At 50.0% G+C, this 18,982-nt stretch overlaps 1 protein-coding gene across 4 annotated transcripts; it reads left to right on the top strand.

The window, feature by feature from the left end:
* The first annotated feature begins 212 nt into the window (after nucleotides 1-212).
* On the top strand, nucleotides 213-18,408 carry GOLM2 (golgi membrane protein 2). 4 transcript variants are annotated; one of them, XM_058811411.1, is made up of 10 exons: nucleotides 213-838; nucleotides 6,421-6,475; nucleotides 7,464-7,566; nucleotides 8,603-8,693; nucleotides 9,539-9,683; nucleotides 9,909-9,989; nucleotides 10,328-10,426; nucleotides 11,007-11,180; nucleotides 13,878-14,045; nucleotides 17,220-18,408. In XM_058811411.1, exons 1-10 carry the CDS (start codon nucleotides 512-514, stop codon nucleotides 17,291-17,293), a joined length of 1,317 nt encoding a protein of 438 aa, XP_058667394.1. In that variant the 5' UTR covers nucleotides 213-511; the 3' UTR covers nucleotides 17,294-18,408. The 4 variants fall into 4 exon arrangements, with proteins under 4 accessions (XP_058667394.1, XP_058667393.1, XP_058667396.1 ...); XM_058811410.1 differs by having other exon boundaries at nucleotides 216-838; nucleotides 9,536-9,683; XM_058811413.1 differs by lacking the exon at nucleotides 13,878-14,045 and having other exon boundaries at nucleotides 216-838.
* Nucleotides 18,409-18,982: the final 574 nt, after the last annotated feature.

The raw sequence follows: 18,982 nt of genomic DNA, 5'->3' as shown, positions 1-18,982 counted from the left end.
TGTGACACGGACAGGTTTTAATCTCCTTTAGCGTACCCCCGCCACGCTGACCATCCAACCACGCCACCGACCGGCACACGCCGCCTCAGGGCCGGCGGGCCCGGCTCTCGCGAGCGCTCCGCGGGCTCCTCTCGCGAGAGCCGCAAGGGGCGGGCGGCGGGCGGGGCGCCGCGGTGGCGGCTCGGCCGGTCGGTCCCGCACGGCCCGGCGGCGGCGGCTCGGCTGGACCGGCACCGGCACCGGCACAGGCACAGCCCTGCCGGCCAGCGCCCGCTCCCCTCGGGCTCTTCCCTCCCGCCGTTCTCTCCCAGCTCCCCAAGCCCGCTGCCCTCAGGGCCTCTTCCCTTCTTTACCCCCCCACCTCACCCCCCTCCCCGCGGACCCCCAGTTGCCCCCGGCCATTCCCTCTTTTCCCCCCTAGGTTATCCCCTTCCCCTCACATCCCCCGCACGCTCAGGGCTCCTGAGCGCCTTCCCCGCCGCGCCTGAAGCCCCCGCCCGCGGCCTGCCCCATGGTGGGGTTCGGGGCGAACCGCCGGGGCGGGCGCCTGCCCTCGCTGGTGCTCGTGGCGCTGCTGGCCGTGATCGCCGTGCTCGCCTTCCACTGCTGGAACGCGGCGTCGCGGCAGGCCCTGCTGCGGGAGGAGCTGGCCGAGCTGCAGAGCCAGGCCCAGCGCACCGAGGTGGCGCGGGGCCGCCTGGAGCGCCGCAACTCGGACCTGCTGGGCAAGGTGGACTCGCACAGGAAGCAGCTGGAGCAGAAGGAGGCGGACTACACCCACCTGAGCAGCCAGCTGCAGGCCAGGGACGGCCAGGTGAAGCGCTGCGAGGACGGCAAGGTAAGGGCAGGGGGCGGCTCAGCCCGGGGCACTGCCGGCCCTCGCTTGCCCGAGGTGTCCCCGCAGCCTCTGCAGCCCGGCGCTGAACCGGGCCCCGAGGCTCGGGTTTGGTGCTGCTGGGACAGCTGCAGCGCTCTCTGTTTTCTGTAAACGTCCCCCAAAAGAGCTGGAGATGTCCTGTGAACAGTGAAAATCCCGAGAGATCGCTCCTTTCCGGACGGCTGTTTCAAATTTAGTTATTGTTTTTTAGCTTTCTGTCTCTGCTGAGAATATTTGATCTCTTGTGATCATTCAAGAACCCAGACGCAAAAACTACATTTCAAGGGAAATGAAAGCAGTGTGGTGTTCAGTAGCACCCTGAGCTTGCCTCTTGGAATGCCTGGTACAGCACACTCTGATTTTTATGCTGCCAGCGTGTACTTGAGGGAAAAAAAAAATCCAAACAAACCCTGCTGCTGACTAACGTGTCATTTTCCTTGGCTTGGAGAAGCCAAGCTCATTGAAAATTCAGCTTGCCCTTTCAGTGGGGGTGGCCTGGGGATTTCTTTTGTTGTGGAAGATGAGTGAATGGTTCAACTTTCACTGTTGTGCTTTCATAACCGTCCTGAACGGGGAAGTTCCCGGGGCTCAGCACGCAAGTCCTGCTCAGGGGGCGTGTGGGGTGTATTTGCATGCAGGTCATCCCTCTGCCCATTGAACACTGTTCTCACAGTGGGATTTATGGAAATGCCACACTCTCCAGGGTTAGTGCCGGCTAGGTTTGTTTTCTGGCCCTTTCTTATTGCACATTGGATGAACAGCCTCAGAAAATGCATTGAGTTGTCACAGAAAAATCCGAATATGTACACATCACATTCCAGAGTTAGACTCCCTTAAACTGATTAAGTTTGTATTAATGTTTCCTACTGAACCATTAAAGCTAAGCCCTTTGGTTGTTCAACAAGCATATTTTTAATTTTTATTTTTCCTTAGATTGCAATGAAAATTCCAGTTGGATATGACATGGACTCCCTGATCTTAAAGGTGTTTTCCAGCCTCAGTGATTCAGTGATTCTAAAGCAGTTGGGGTTTAGCCAAGATACTTTCCCTTCTGTCTGCAAAAGGGCAGTCAGCTTGTTTGGTGTGTTAGTGTCACTGCCTGTGGGTGTAAAACTGCCCTGGCAGGATTCAGGTAAGCTGTCAGGCACAGTTCAGGAAGGATTCCTTCCTGGAAGGGGTGGTCAGGCACTGGAACTGCCCAGGGAGGTTTGGAGTCCCCATCCCTGGAGGTGTGCAGGGAATTCCTGGATGTGGCTGGGCAGTGTCAGGAAGGGGGTCGGGCACAAGTTGGGCTGGATGGTCTGGGAGGGCTTTTCCAGCCTCAGGGATTCTGGGATCAGTTACTGGGCTGCATGACAAGGGGGGCTTTTAATGAAGGAACTGGTATTATTTTGGATAATGTGATGTGTTCCTGTGGGACACTGGGGCAGGAGATGTAGGTCTGAGCTGGGCGGTGCAGCACTGGTTACTGGAACCAGGGGCAGGAGCAGCTGCTGCTGGCTGCCCCTGCCTGCCCACCCTCTGCCTGGGCTTTGGACACTCTGAGTGTGACACTGCACAGGGCAGGGCCGGAGGGCAGCCAGAGAAACCTGCCCAGTACACCTGCCAAATTAAATTTAATGTTAATTGCCTGCAGCGTGTGCCGTGAGTCTTTCTCCTTTGTTCCAGAAGCTGCCAGCTAAGGCCGTGTGAGCTCGTAGCTTTTGAACATCCTCTCTCTTGTGTTCAAAATGTTCAGAGTGCCCTAAGAGGCCAGAAGAGCAGGATTTTATCAAAAACCACTCACTGGCCTTTTTTCCTCCCATGTAAGCCACTCTTTTCTCAGTGGCAACAGTGTTTATTGTTTTCCTAAAACCCTTTAAATTACTTTTTTTAAGGACTACTGCTTCTGTGACAGTAGAGAGTAAAGCTTTGTTTTAGAGAATGAAAGTCTGTCGCAAGGAAACAGTAGTAGATGTAAAGTGTCTGACCAAAAAAGGCTTGAATAATCATTTTTTCCCTCTCAAAATAGAATTTAGCAAGTCTGTCTGATCCAACTGCTCATTACCTGTGATCTTAATCTGTTTGTGAAATGCAGGAGCTGAAATAAAACCCCAGCATTGGTATCAAGTGATCACAACAAAGTCAGGCTCATTTTAAGGAAAACTCATTTGGAGAGTCTCAGCGTCAGTTGTGCTTTGTGCTCCTTTGTCCTCAGCCGAGGTTCTTTGCCTTGTGGTCACATAAATCAAATGCCTTTCCAGTGCTGAGGCAGCCCTGGTTTCTGCAGCAGCCTGCTCTTGGCTCAGGGATTTCTGGAGTCAAGGCCAAACCCTTGGCTGTCCCCTCTGTCCCCTGCTTGTGGAACGAGCCCATCACACTGCACCAGGGTGGTGTTTGCTTTTGGGAGCAAATATGGGAGTGTGTCTTGTGTTTAAAAAGAAAAGGAAAACATTAATTTTTGGGAATTCTCCCCTCCTGCAGTGAGCTCCTGAGGGTCTGTTGGGCCTGGAACAAACAAGGAGGTCTCATTTGAAGCGCCCTGTGAGAGGCAAGCAGGGGTAATGCCTACCTTGGAGCTGGGCAGGTGCTGCATGCTCAGGTAGCGCCAGCTCCCTGGGTATTCCATGGGTTTTTGGCAGCATGCCGTTGGGTTTGGGGTTTTTCCATGGCTTAGCACATCCATTTGCTGTGAGCATGCTGCCGTGGGACTGGCAGGAGGCTGTGGTGGAGAGCTTCCAGGTGGCAGGCGCCCAGTGCACCTCTCATTCCCTGCCTGCTGCTGGCCCTGCCAGCTCTGCAACACTGCCCTGCCCTTACCTGCTGCCCAGAAATGCAGCAGGTAATGAACTGTTTAGTCAAACATCCCCAGCAGCAGCTGGCTCTGCTCTTTGTTGCCAAAACTTGGTAACTCCTCAGTTTGCAAAGCTGTAGCTTGACAGCAGCAATGTGGAGTTGTTACACCGCAAGATTCACAGCTCAGGATTCACTGGAGGGTTGCCACATGACCATGCATGGGATTTCTGGTGGGTTTTTTTCCTGTGCAGGGCTCATTGGGCTGCTGAGGGTTTATTTTCTCCATCCCAAGTGCTTGGAAAGGCCCTGAGGAGCCCCTGAGAGCTCCGGAATACAAACAGGTCCAGACCAAAGGAGGATGGGGCCCAGGAAGAGCTGGACCTGCGCCACGGCTCATGGATTGTGGGTTTTGCATGTGTAGGTGGAACAGATCCCATGAATCATAAAAAAGCTTCCTCCTTTTCTGTCCTTCAGATGAGGGACATTTGCTGTCAGCTGAGCGGGTTTGGATATAAATTCTGTCACTTCTCTCTGAAACTCAAAATCACCAAAAGGAAAGATTGTGTGATAGAAGTGCTGCACATTTCCATGCAGCTCCTGCTCACAGACAGCAGCCCTCCCCCAGCCAGGCACATGGTTATGGGATCAGCAAGAGCCAGTGGGAAGGGTTTGTGTGTGAGGGATTCTCATAGATGAGGGTCTGAAAACAGGCCCTGCTACTTCCCAGGATCTCCTTTGTTCACAGATTTATTGGGTTCTGGGGAATAACTGCATTAGAGTGGAATACAGGAAAATATGATTATTGCCTGTGGCTTTGCAAGAGGGGGAGACACTTGTTCATTCACAGAACAAATCACTGGGTGCACCTGCTCCCCTGTCCCCTGTTGGAGGGGCAGCTGGCACAGTGGGTGCCCAGTGGATGAAGGGGCTTGGTGGTGACTTGTGTTTTCTGCTTCCCTGTGTGTCCCCTTCCCTGTGTGTCCCCACTGCAGGGCGGGTTGTGCATTTGAAGTGCAGCTCTACAAGGCTGGCCCTGGTGAGGTGTTGCTTTGTGCATCCTGTGAGGGGGCCTTGAATGCCTCGGTGGGCAGAGCATGAGACAATCGTGGCTCTGACGTGCCAGGAGGCTCCAAGGTGTTCCTTTGGGGAGTAATTTTGTCCCTCTTTCAGAGCACTGTGGTCAGAGGGCTCAGGTTACCTAAAGATCACATTCCTGGTGGAATTAATAAATGCTGACAGATTAACTGTGGAGCTGGACTTTTCAGTTATGTTCCAGGCTTTGGAGGAAATATGTTCAAGGCCATTTTGTTTATTTTACTAGTTTTTCTGCTCTGTGTCTAGAATTGTCCAGTTCTGCTTGCTTTCCTTTTTGGGAAAAGCCTTGGGTGAAGCAGTGCTGTGTCCTGTGATAGGTGGGAGCCGTGGTGGTGCCTCTCCAGGCTCTAGAGCCCCCTTGGCTTTTGTTTTGGGCGTGGGTCAGGATTTGCCTGTGCTCCAGGGGTGAGGCAGGGTCAGCCAGGATCCTGCAGGCTGGCACAAAAGCTCTGCTGCCCTTGGAGCCTCTGCTGTGTGCCCAGAGCTGTGGGGTGTTCCATGTGCACTGTGCTGCAGGAAAGCACCATCGCTGCAGTTCCTGCGTGGCTGGGGGCCAAGGCAGCAATGCCTGATCATACCCACACGGGACAAAGGGATCAGCCTGCTCGGAGTGCTTTTGTAACAACAAAGACACAACGGGAAATACAGAATGGATAATTTGATAAAAGGGAGGCTCGGGTGCAGGGAGGAAGCCCTACAGACAGGGCAGGTGTGTTTTGGGGTTTTTTGGCAGGAAACGGAGGTGACTGACACGGACACTTCAGGGACTGTGGGGGGCACTGAAACAGCCCCTGTGTCCTGGTGTGTCCCCATGTGTGTCCCACCATGTCCTGGCCAAGGGGCTGTGCTGGCACTGCGGTGTGCTGTTCCCAGAGGTGATGCTGACCTTGTCACCCACGCGTGACAGCCCTGCTCAGCACCTTCCTGCAGTTACCCTTTGTGTCACTGTGAAACTGCAACAAAAACAGCCACAGCACCCCAGGTGCCTGAGGGCAGGCAGGGATTTTTACCTGCTTTCTTAGAATATTCCACACATTCATCTTTCTCTTTGTTCCTGCTGGTTTTTGTCTTTATGTAATGACAAAACAAAGCATCTTTACTTCAGGACTTTGTGTAGGTGCATTTCTTACTTATTGTAACTATTTTTTTCCTTACTAAAAATGCCAAATTAAAAGCTGTTGTTGTTTACTGGTGTGAGATTCTCTCTCAAAATAAAATGTGTTAGGATGTTAGATAGCAGCATATAAAAGAGCTATTTAAATATAACAATTCTATTATATATCTTAGGTAAGTTGGTTTTGCTGTTAATGCTGCATTTATTTTTATCCACCTGTGCTTTGACATTGGCTGTTTACTGTCCTTCTTGCAATATCAGGATGCAGCATGTTTATTTTAGTTGAGACAATCTAGGGTTTTTTTTGATATAAATATGTTCTGGAATTAAAATTTAAGCCTTTGTTAGCAAAGCCTGAACACAGTGTTTAGTTTGGTGATGTCACTTACACTCACTAAATACACATTTCTCAGATTTACAGGAACTTTGTGCACGTCACTCTGATAATCCTGTCCATACGTTGCTTCACCAAGCAAACAGACACACCTGAGTCTTCACAGCTCAAACCCTCCCCAACCTGCTGGTCACCTGTATTTATTAATCCTTTTCTTCCTTCCAGATGAAGCTGCAGAACAACATCTCGTATCAGATGGCAGACATACATCGGCTAAAGGGTGAGGGACTCATGGCCAAAGTCACTTGGCAGGCTGAAGTTGTGCATTTTAGCTGCCCAGGTGATGCAGAATGCAGTATAAATGAAGGATCTGGTGATGCTGGAACTCGTAATTTCACATTTCTCATAATGGGAAATCCCACTGTGTTTGTTACCTGGTGTGGGTAAGTGCAGAGCTGGCTCTCACCTTGCTGCAGAAAGGATGTGTGTTCTGGCACTGCTGAGTTACATGACAGTAGAATCATTTCCATGGCCAGACACGCAGTTTAGCAGAGTTTGATCAGAAACACTGTGATTGTTGTGCCAGGTTAGAAAAGGTCCAGGACGCATCTCTGCAGTTCTGTGCAGACATGATTATAATGCCTGAGGTGTTGCTCTATTCAGAGCACTTCAGAGGGAGCCAGAACGTGATCACATCTGAACATGCCTGCACACAACACACATGGGCTCTGCCTGTATCCATGTAGCTGCAGCTTAAAGTAGTAGGGAGCTTCATTATTCCTAGCCTGAGGAGCAGGGAGAGCTTCTAGAGCAGTTATGAAGACAGGAAATCTGTGTTTGCTTTACGGGTAGCAGAAAGGTGCCTCCTTTTGTACACTCACTGCCACAAACAGTGTTTGAGCATCCTGCCTGGAGCAACTTGGCAGCACTTCTGTGTTACTCAGAGTGACAGAGCCATTCAGGAAATTATGGACATTTCCAGCAGATAAGGAAAATAGCATTGTGCAAGGTTTCTGAATGCAGAGGTGCAGAAACACTTAGGGAGATGGGCATAATATCAGAAGAATTTGTCTCTAATTCATGCTGCCATCTGGCATACATGAGTAAAGTGGCATCTTCCTCAGATCGGTTTAAGAACCTTTAAAGTATGTCTAGACATGAAACTTGAGCAATTTCTTACTTACTTAGCAATATTGGAAATGCCATCTGCCACGGGGCATTTTTTCTTATCTTTCTGTACTCATGGTGGTTTCGCTCTTTCGGCCCAGAACAACTGGCAGAGTTACGGCAGGAGTTCATCCGCCAGGAAGATCAGCTGCACGAGTACAAGAAGAACAACACGTACCTGACAAGGAGGCTGGAGTATGACAGGTATGTCCTCAGGAGTGTTGGCAGCTGCAGCCTGGTGTGTGTGAGTGGGACCTGGATTTACTAAAAAGTGCTAATTAGTCTCGTGTCTGCTAATTGTCAAACACAAGTGTGATCACTTGGTGATGCACCTGAGCTGAAGGTTTGACTTTCAAGTTCTTTGTGATGTTGTAGTCCTTCCCCCAACGTGAGATAGGAGCTAAGGAGAATCTTGACTTAGTGGAATCGTTCTGCATTTTTAAGTCAATGTATTTTTTATAACATGGAGATTTTGCTCATTAACACATGAAGGAGTCTAAAGGACACAGTCCTGTGTCACCAGCATTGCTAATTGCTGCCTTTCTAGCAGTGTAGTTTCATTTGTTTCAACTGAAGCTGAAAGCACCTTGTGTAGATTGAAATTTTAAGTTGACTTCAGCCCTTTCAGTTGCTGATAGAGAAACGGGGAGAACAACTACTCCTGCTCTGAGGAGTGAGGAAGATTTAACTCTTGAGAAAGCGTTTGAAACTTTTACACTCATAAAGTTCTGTGCTGTGCTGAGAGTCTGTGGGACATGGGAGTTTTGGTGATTGGGCTGATGTTGTGGCTTGCTGGGGAAGTTGGGGCAGCTGGCTGTGTATTCAGATGGTGTTATTTGAGTTGGGAGCAGTAACTGATAGTGGCACGCGTGCACCTTCTCTGTTGACAGCCAGGGGAGACACGTTGCTTTCCCAGCGGAATTAATATTTGTGGACAGATTAACTGTGCAGCTTGACCTTTTGTTTGCATTCCAGCTCCTGGAGGAAGTATATTCAAGGCCATTCTCTTTATTTTACTGTTTTCTCGGCTCTGTGCCTATTTTTTTCCAGCTCTGCTTTATTACTGTATTCAGTCCATTCCCACTCCATATACATGCCAGGACGAGGCTTCTTGGACAGACTATTCTAGTTATAGCTCAGGTTTGGCTTTTTGTGCCACTTCATATATTTCCCCTTATTTTATTTGTGGGAGAGCGGCTCCAACAAATGAAGTGTAACTAATGATGTGTTTCTCCTCAAGCCTGCAGTGTGGGCAGCAGATCAAGGAAATGAGACTGCAGCATGAAGAGAATATCAAGAAATTAATGGACCAAATTGCTCGGGAACAAAAGGTAATGCCAAAAAAGTTTGTGTTGAATGAGAAGAGCCCAAAGCCTGCTGTTTGCCTCAGAGATGTGGAGGCCTGGGACATTTCTTCCCTAACTTTGTGTTCAGGATCTCCCTGAGCAGCCCTAAGTGGGTGTTAGTGCAAGAAACCTGCCTACGTCTCACCCAGTGGACTGAGCTGGGAGCTGAAGCCAAATTCTCTGCTGTGCTCCAGTCTTGCTCCATGATGTCACTGCTGAGGATTTCAGTTGTTGCCTGTAACATCGATATCTCTGTTCAGCTCTCCAGGGTGGGATCTGTGTTCTCACAGCCTTGCCCAGGTTACTGCAGAGGGAGCCTGAGCTCTGCTGAGGCCCCAGGTGCTAATGTGATGCAAATTGTGATGGTGCTGGAATGCTATCTGAGTGTGTGATTACATCAAGCAGGCTGCCAGTAGAGTTGGGCCTCTTTTCTGCAAACAGATGCTTAAAATTTTGTGTCCTTACTTCATCTATAAACATCTCAAACAATAGGGCAGACTGAGAGCAAGTTTGTCACATCTTCTCTCACAGTCTGGAATTGTTTCAAGGCTCTGACCTGAGGCTTAAGGCTTACCTTAACCTGTTTTTGTTGTGCTTAACACCTCTGTATGGCAGTAGAAATGTGCTGCAGCTGTGCTGTGATGGACATTTTCTGTTCAGTTGTGTTTCCAGGGTCCAGCTTTGTGCATAGAGTGCTCTGCTCTTTGCTTTGGTGATCACTGAATTCATAAATGCAGTTTTGCTGACCCAAATGAATCTTGAATTTGAGGATGTTTATTTTGTAATCTCCAGGGAAGTGTTTGATGTTGTCTCTCTATTTTTTCTAGCAGGCCACACAAAAAGTTCAGTCTAGTAAAGACACTGCAGTCAGCCCCAGCAATGGTGAGCAGGCAATCCCTGAGACCGTTGCAGAGGTGGAAGATAAAGACATAGTGAAGAATGAGGAGCCTTCAGAACATGTTGCAAATGGCAAAGGTATTTCCTTTTTTGGGCATTTGTGATAGAGAATGGGCCAGTTGGGTTGCATCCTTTGCCAGCCTCCAGACTGTGCATTTCTCTGAAGCAGAAGGAGGAATTGTTTGGCTCAGGTACGTTTATTAGCTGCAGTGATTGTTCTAAATTAGAGCTTTCCACAAGAGGGAAATTCACAGTTCAGACTGAAGGGTTAGTAAGGCAGAATATCCTTTTCTTGTCTTGCAGAGAAAATCAAACCAGGAGGAGATGCAGGCATGCCTGAAATAGAAGATAATGACCCTGCTAAAGCTGAAGATACTCCCACTGGTTAGGAGAAATACTCTTCATTCTTTCACATTTGGGTCTTGGTGATGTAGATGTTGTGTGTGAACACCATGTGGTTCACAGTGAGTGCAAGCTTTTAAAGTCTCTCTGTGGTAATAAAATTCAAGTGGGGTGTAAAATCAGATCATTTCTACTGTGCCTTAGAGGTTTGAATTCTCAAAATGGAATGTTTTGGATAATGCCCCTCCTGAAATCTTACCTTTTATATTTTCATTTAGAAAATTATAAAAAAATAGAAGTTTACAGGATTGTTAGAGCAAGACCAGGTAAATAGTGTGTTTGTTTCACATTAATACTTTTGTCCCTGTGTTCTGTTTTAGCTTTAAAGAGGCCACTTATTTCAGCTCCTAAAAGTGAAGGGCATCAGCCTGTTATCAGTCTTCCAACTGAACAGCCCCATGCTCCAAACCTGGCACCAGGTAAAATTCCTGTTAGCAGGTGATGGGACAGTATTTTGGTTACAAGAAGAAAACCAAGGATAAATTTCTGCAGGATCCAAGCCTGTGTTTTCACCTGGCTGAGATTCTTGGGCTGCTATTGTATGATCTCTTCTTGTATCCTCCAAACCAATAATTTCTGAGCCTTTTGACCAATCACACCTAAATTTGAGTTAAAAATTTGAAAGATAAGTGCTTCAAGTGGACAGAGTAATTTAAATGCATGTTCCTCCTTAGGGTACTGATTAGGGGTTGGTTGTTGATCTCTTGGTAGCCACAATCAGATTTTCCTGTTGCCTGCTCAGTGTCCTCCTGTCCCTGGGAACAGCTCACTTGAGGGTGACACGGGGAAGGTTTAGGAGGTGAGAACTTAAAGTCCTGCAGTGACAGGGTTTGAAGGAATTGCAGTTAGAAGAGAGACAAACCCAAAGAAAATAAACTCCGTGTTTGATCAAGTCACTTGAAGGTCAGAGAATATCAGGTGATGCCTGCACTGCAGGTGGCTTGTTCCAGTCCTGTCCTGCTGAAATTCTGAGTGTAACTTCCCATTTCACCGTTGTAGGTTTGCCCAGTGACAGCGATGGAAACGCTGACATTGCCAAGCAGATCCCTCCAAATTCTCTCCAGCACTTGAATTTTGAAGAAAATATGGACACCCAGAAAGAGCACAAGGTTGAGCCAGACCAGATAAAAATCCCAAAGAGCCGAGTTAGCGACTTGCAGAAGATTAAGCAAAGTAAGTTGGCCAATATCACACACTTCAGTATATTAAAAAAATCCCTTCATTTTTTATCTGTGTAAGTACCTGTCTGGAAAATGGGGGCCATTGCAGAGGGTGGCTTCAGAGAGGGAGTCTGAGAAGGAATATAATGTGTTCCTCGGTAAAGGATAGGCTTTACTGTGTTATTTTTCACATGTACATTCAGTTATTTTACAAAATTATTTCCTTATCGGAATTTAAGATGTTTTTGGAAATTGCTGCACAGTTAAATTGGTTAAGTCAGAACGTTAATAGATGCAGGATGCTGAGTTACTCACTTTATTACTTGACTTCAGTACACTTTTTGGACGTTATTGTAGGAATTCAGTCAAAACTGAGAAAACTTTCGTTGTTTTAATATCACTCATGGAACTTTGTGATGGAGCAGGGACAAGTGTATTACAAATTGTCACAGAACCTGGGCAGGCCTGGCTTCCACTGTGTGTATCCTGAGGTGTGCAAGGCTCCTTATTTTATCAAAGCAGCTTCTGGAAGAAACTTCTGGAGTGAGAACTTCTCATTTCAGTGGTTGGGTTTGTTAATGGATTGTCTCTCTTCCCTGGTCACGGATGAAATGATGGGGGTAGTTGGAGCTGGGAAGGAAATGTCTCCATTGTAGGCTGGGAGGGAGTACCTGAGAGTCAGGAATTTCCCCACTTAGTGTCTTCTCTTTGGAATAACTCTGGTTGTAGGCTTTAACAGTGCAATGAGGGAGAGAGTTTATCATGGAAAGAAATAGCTGACCCAGGTTTGTGTAAGGGTCTGTCCTGATGGTCAGAGAGGTCCACTGGGGACAAACTCACCCCTGGTATGGAGGAGCCCAGCTGTGGCCCAGCCCTGCAGCTCCCACCGTGGGCAGGTGCCTGGCTGGTGTTGGTGACTGAGGGCTGTGAAGAAGAGGGTGCAGAACGGGACTGGTCAGCCTGGGGGACAGAAGAGCTTGGGGGGACCTTAGAGTGCCTGAAGGGGCTCCAGGAGAGCTGGAGAGGGACTGGGACAAGGCATGGAGGGACAGGACACAGGGAGTGGCTCCCACTGCCAGAGGGTAGCGATGGATGGGAGATTGGGAAGGAATTGCTCCCTCTGAGGGTGACAGGAGCTGGGATAGAATTCCCAGAGCAACTGTGGCTGCCCCTGGGTCCCTGGCAGTGCCCCAGGCCAGGCTGGATGGGGCTTGGAGCAGCCTGGGACAGTGGGAGGTGTCCCTGCCATGGCAAGGGTGGCACTGGAGGGGCTCACCAGCCTGACTGTGCTCCCTGAACTCAGTCGGTAGCCCCTGTGGGCCTGCTGCATTTCCTGGGATCTCTTCATCAACTCCAACCTTTCCTTCTGTCAACTTCAATTCATTTGTCACACTGTCTCTGGCTACCCATGGGCTGGCTTTGCTGGAAGTTGGGTACATGCCCTTGTCTTCCATGGCTCAGTTTGGGTTTAACATGTGCAAATCCCACTGTCCTACCTCGGTTTTGTATATAATGCAGTGTCAAAAATACCAACAGGATCACTCCATTAGACATGAACAGGCAATGAATAATGTATGGAACTTTGGATTTCTAAACAGATCGTGGGTGTTTTTCTTGCTTGTTTTATGACAATACCTGAAACTGGTGCTCCTGTACGTTCGAGCTGTGCTACGTGTGATTCTGCTGCTTTTCCCCATATAGAAAAGCAGGATGGTACTGCTTCTGTCCTAGTTTTTACATACACCTTATTTTAGGGAATAATTTTACTTCTATATCTGTCCATTTTTAATCCTGATGTTGAAATCATGCTCCAGTTTTACTTCTCCATTAGTTGCTTGCACTGGGAGTCATCACCTGCCCTGGCAGCCTTGGTGCCCAGTGTGCAGGAATTGTATCACACTTTAATCCCATTTTTCCCATTTACACAGAGTCTTCCAGGCCAGTGACCTCTGCAGACTCAGAGCTGCTTCTGTCCAGCACTGGGCTGGAGGAGATCTCCCTGTATCCCATTGAACACCAGCTCTGAGCTGACATCTCACCAGTAATCTCTCACCGTGTGCCTGGGTGATTGCCTGCTCGTTCTGTATTTCCAGCTGATTCCTGTTTTTCTTTTGCATTGTTTCAGGATCTGAAACCATTCTTAAATTTTTGTTGGGAGACGAAAATACTGGATTTGGGGCATTTTGGAAACGGTCACAGCTTGCTAGGGAGGCAGAGTGTAAAGCCAGCTAGAGTTTCCAAGCCGGGCAGTGAGGGCAGGCCTGTGCTGGGCTCCCTCCCGTGCCAGCAGGGCACCCTCTGCAGGGCACCAGGGCAGCGCTGGCTGGCTCCAGGGTGTGCAAAATGCCAGGCCTCAGCAAATTGGCTACTGACCCTTCCAAGAGTGAGAGCTCTTGCGCTTTTTGAGGATTCTTGTGTCGGTGCCTGTGGGCAATCCAAGGTGGAGCTGTTTGGTGCTCACTCAGCCCTTCCTGTGGAGAGAGGAGTGTGGGACAGTCAGGTGTCACGAGGGTCACACAGAGGTGTCACCTGCACAGAGGTGCTCCAGGAGCCTTGTCCAAGCCCTGCCTCAGCCCTCTCCCTTGTCCCCCCTTTCTCTCCAGCTGGATCTACCACAGACCTGACTGCCTCCCCCTGCGATCTGCTCTCGTGTAGGATCTCCCTGTTTCTTTCCTCTCTGCTGCTGACTCACTCCTTTCCTACTCCACAGGCCGGTTCTTTGATGAGAATGAATCCCCTGTGGACCCGCAGCAGGGTTCTAAACTGGCAGATTATAATGGGGATGATGGGAACGTGGGTGAGTATGAGGCAGACAAACAGGCCGAGCTGGCTTACAATGAGGAAGAGGATGGTGATGGTGGAGAAGAAGACGTCCAAGGTGAGCTTGGGCCTTACCTCCATCCCATTGTGATAAATCCATGCTGAGTTACTTGTTGAATTTGTGTAAAGCCTCTCTGGTTCAGCTGATCACAAATTGCTCAGACAGAACAAACAAGCTTGAGATTTGGTCTCGCTCTCTGTGGGACAGCAGCAATGCAAGTCTTGAGAGAGAGGGTTTTGGCACCTCACTGCAGTTGTCTATAGCTCCTGCTAGGAAAAGCAAGTCCAAATTCCAGACATGGTTTTACCCAAACCCCCCAGCTCTGGTTCCTGGCTGGGAGGGCTTTGGGCCTTGACATTGTTAAATTGTCAAATACAGGAATGAAGTGGTTTGATTCCTGCTCTTGTCACGCCTGCCTGGGGCTGGTGTGCAGTGAGGCCTCAGGTGGTGATTCCAGGTGTCCCTTTGTGCATTATACACAGATTCAACAGGCTTGTGGTGTTCTGCTAACCTACCTTGGAGCTCCTGATCCAGTGCTGCCTAACACCTGTGTGTGCATGGCCATTCCCTGTCCTGCATGCAGCTCCTGCATCGCCTCCCTCGCTTGCCTCTGCCTGCCTTGTCTGCCTTCTCCATCCAGCTCTTGGGGGATATTTGGGACAGGCCTGCATGTCTGCAGGGTGAGAATGTTGGGTAAACAGAGAGTATTTCCAGTTAAATGGAAGTGTAAAATAAAGAGGGGGGGAAATAGGAAATGGGAAATAGGAAACAAAAATCCTACAGGCCCCCTGATTTTGACCCTCATAAGTTATATAAGTTAATAAGTTTTTAGCTGGAGGTTTTTCAGGCACTGTATTTAACTGGCATCTAGGCAAAATGAATGGGCAAAGCCAGTAGAGAGCAGCTGACCGTGTGAGCATGCAGCTGAGTGCAGTGTCAGCAGGCTGGGCTGGGCTGGCAGTTTGAAACTCGTGCACAAGTGAAGGAATGGGATGGACCAGAACCTGTGCCAATTGATTAACTTATCAATGGACCGCAGTGCCTGCTGCTCCAGCTGCAGGCTGCTGTGTGCCCCTCGTGCTCAGGACTCGCAGGGGGTTTGTGTGTCTGGCAGGTGTCCCTGGGCTGGCAGCTGCACAAAGGCACAGGGGCATGCAGAATAGCCTGCTCCAGTAGCAGGTGTCCCTTGCCATGGCACTTTCCTGTCCGTGCTGGGGCCATGGGAGCCGTGCCCCTGAGGGTGCTGGGCTGCTGTGGGCACGGAGTGCAGGGTCTCCTGTGTGTCCCTGAGCCCTCAGTGGGTCCTGCCCAGCTCCTCACTGCAGAAGTTCCTTTCCTGGGCTTCAGGATGGAGCTGTGGAGGTTGTGACTGCAGCCGAGTCTGTGCTGCTGGTGCCATCTGCCTCGCTCAGCCTGCGTGCTCTGGACAGCCCTTGTTGTGAAGGAATGTTCCCAGTATCCAACCTGAGCCTCCCCTGGCACAGCCTGAGGCCGTTCCCTCCTGTCCTGTCCTTGTTCCCTGGGGGCAGAGCCAGACCGTAGGTGGCTGCCCCACGGGGCAGGGATGCCACAGCCTGTCCCTGTCCCCATCCCACAGAGCTCGGTGCTGCTCCATCAGTGAGTACCCGGCTGCGGGGTCTTGAGGGGGAGCTGGTGCTGGGGCAGCAGGGATTGAACAGCTGCACTGACAGGGGCAGCATTCCCCAGTGCTCTTTGGAAAGGGTGGGTGGGATACAGCTCTGAGTGGTGGGAAAATGCGAAACCCCAGAGACTGGGCTTGTGTAACTTGCAGTGTGAGTGGTGTTTGGAAGAACAGAGCTCTGACTGACAATGACCCCATCAAACATTTCCCTGCCAGGTGGGGTCCCTGCAAGGTCCCTGCTCTGGTGGCTTGGGATTTGAACTTGGGGAAGGTCCTTCTGCTGATGAACCCCTCTTTGTCTCTGTATAGACAGACTGGATTAAGAGCTAGGGTTAAAGGGTGACTTCTGAAAGCTTCTTCCTGTGGGATCGTCTGAACAGATGTGTTACTACCTCAAACCACATTTCCCAGGCTTTGTTCTGTTGTTCCTCAATAACTTGTCGTGTTGGCTTGAGCTGTGATTTGAGTGTGGCTGGTGGAGCTTCTGGGGCAGTATTTCAAAAAAGTGGCTGCTTCAGGCTTTATACTGATTTGTCTGCAGGGCAGGAGAGGGCAGAAGGGGAGGGTTGAAGGGAGGGTGGTTATAATTGTTTAGGGAGGAGAAAAAAGAAACGAGAATTTCTGTCTAAAAACTGTCAGGTAAACATCACCCGGGTCTGCGTCAGGCTGAACAAAGCCTGTGGCACGTGCTGCAAAGCCACTGGATTCCACATGGTTTCTCTTGCCTCCAGGAATGTGCAGGCTTAGATTGAAATTATCCAGGGGAAGCAGCCAGTTTGGGGGATGTTCTTGGGGCAGGGCAGCACCAGCCTGGTTCCTGCTCTCAGGCACCTGCTGAAGGGCAAGGGGATGTTTGAAGGTGGCAGCTTCTAAAATGTCTGTTAGTGATGGCTGGATGGTGGAGGGGGGTAACTCCAGGACATCCAGGTGCTGTGGTGGCACTTTCTTGTGGAACAAACCTGTGTCGTGCAGTGAACTCCAGCCTTTTGCTGCTGGAGCAGCCCCCCAGGCCCCTGCCTGGCTCCCGGGGTGCTGGGTGGGAAGGTGTGCAGAGCTCCAGGTGCGGCTGGGGGAGCTGAACTTGGATTTCTTTTGCTGTGAACAAGAGTCTTTCCTGATAGAAAGGAGTAGCTCTGAGGTGCAGGAAAAGCTTATTAGTTGGAGCAAATGGAAGTTTTAGGGTTTTTCACTTTTTGAGGGAAGGAGGCCCTTGGTAAAGAAGGGCCCTGTGCCAGTCCCTGAGGTTCCCACCCTCTGTGAATGGTGTCAGCCCTGGGCATGGGACTTGGAGCTGGGCTTAGTGAGGGAGTTTGAAAGCTTGATAGGCAGTGCCAAAGCCAGCAGCTGGTGTGGCAGTGCTGCAGGGTCTGCAGTCAGGCAGTCTGTGAGCTGGGGCTGCCCTGCAGCCAGAGATCCCCCTGCAGCACTCACAGCTGGGCTGGACACATCCTGGCACTGCCCTGGCCAGCTCAGGCCTGTGCCCTTAGCAGCATGTCCTGGGAACTGCACTCGGGTGTTTTTTCAGTGATACCACATGAGATCTGACCCGAGCATTTCAGTAGTGATCTAATTGCAATGTGTAATTGCAGATGACGAGGAGCGAGACCTGCAGAACGACCTGGGGGACTACAGCAAGTCCCGCCTCAGCGAGGGGGTCCTGTAGGCCCCGGGCACAGAGAGCTCAACCCAGGACCCTGAGGTGCTGCAGAACTGGACCTGTTTTACTCCAGTGTTTCCCGCTTCCAGGGAAGCTGAGGATCAAGTGCCGAGGGTGCTCAGCAGCAGGAGGAGAGGACCCCCTCTGTACATATGTACATATTTGTACTGTTGCAGGTTGTATTAAACCCACATCTTTGCTGTTAGATGGAGCTGGTTACTCAGCCTGGTCCTTACCTGTAATAATCTCTACACTTAAACCCAGTCTATAAACACAGGCTGAACTGTTTCTGCCACGTAGAACACTTGGAACCCAGAAAACTTGTACAGTTTGTACCTGATGTAACAAAGCCACTGTGGAAGCCATGTACAGCCAAGAACTCCTTTTCTACAGTCCCACCTGTGTGGCAGAGCTGCTGCTCCCGAGTGCTGGGGCTTGTACAGCAGTGAGAATGGCATGTCAGAGGGACTGGGAACTGAATGGTGCAGTAACTGCTCCTTCCTCACTGCAACCCAGCACTACATCCCACTGAACTCCTGTGCAGTGACCACATCTCATAGCTAGAGCTGCAAATCTGTAGTAGGACTTGAATAATTCGATACATCCCAAAAAAGCTGTGCAACTAATAGCTCAGTTTAAAAGGTGATATAAATAATTTGCAGCTTGTAGGAAATCCTTGTGTTAAAGAGGGTAAGTGTGTCAGTGAGACACCTCTCCAGCAGCTGTGTCAGCCCCTGGATGGAAGGACCAGCCTGTGCCCAGGTAAACATGCTGTGGATGCTGGTTTGCTGTCCCAGTGTCCATCCCAGCTCCAGCCACTCCAGTTCATTTCCAGTTCAATGCCCTGATCCTGAACACCCAGCACATCCCATGGTTTGGTTTCCTCCATCAGACCTGTAAGTCAGACCCTTTTCTGTATTCTGTATTCACACTCAGAATTGATGGGGATGGTTCCATTGCTCTGCAGTGGTGGGAGTGAAGGGGATTGTCCCCCCTGCTCCCCCAGGACACAGGCTGATGGCCCTGGTGAGGGTGATTGAACTCATCCCTGTGCTCTGGTGCTGGGCTGAAGTAATGGGTCAGGTTTGCTCCTCAGCAGCTCAGCGAACCTCTTAAATAAAGTTCAATGCTTGTACAATTATGGGTTTTTAAGACAGTTTATTATTACTTCAAGTGTCAATGCAAAATAAAATTCCCCCCAGTTTCTGCATTTAAAAAGTGGAACTCCAGCTCAGCGCCGTGTCCTGGTTCCAGCTGAAGCCCACATTCTCCAAACTAGTGCAGCATCACATGGCACAGCTTGGGAGACCCCTAAACAGAGAGCTACTTCTGAAATGTTGACATGAGACCGTTCTATACTCAGCTTCAGCTGCTTTTCCCTTCCCTGCGCATCACCAGGACCATCCCTTTTGGGCCCCTGTGCTGAAGGTGGCTTGCTCCATGTTCTTTCTCCGCCTTTTCTTTTTCTTGCATTCCATGTTTTCTCTTTTTTTCCTCTTTCTGTCAGAGCGATTACTCTGCTTCACCCTTGTGCAGCCACACCTGGAGCATTGTGTTCAATCCTGGGCTCCACAGCTCAGGAAGGACAAGGTGAGGGTGCAGGAGGCCAGCAAGGTGCTGAGGGGTGCGTAGCCCCTCTCCGAGCAGGAGACGCAGAGGGGCGGGCTCACACTGCCCCTGCAGCCGGGCTGTGCA

This window comes from Ammospiza caudacuta, chromosome 10, assembly GCF_027887145.1.
Source record: "Ammospiza caudacuta isolate bAmmCau1 chromosome 10, bAmmCau1.pri, whole genome shotgun sequence".
Classification (NCBI taxonomy): domain Eukaryota; kingdom Metazoa; phylum Chordata; class Aves; order Passeriformes; family Passerellidae; genus Ammospiza; species Ammospiza caudacuta.
This window is presented reverse-complemented; position numbering and strand designations above follow the sequence as displayed.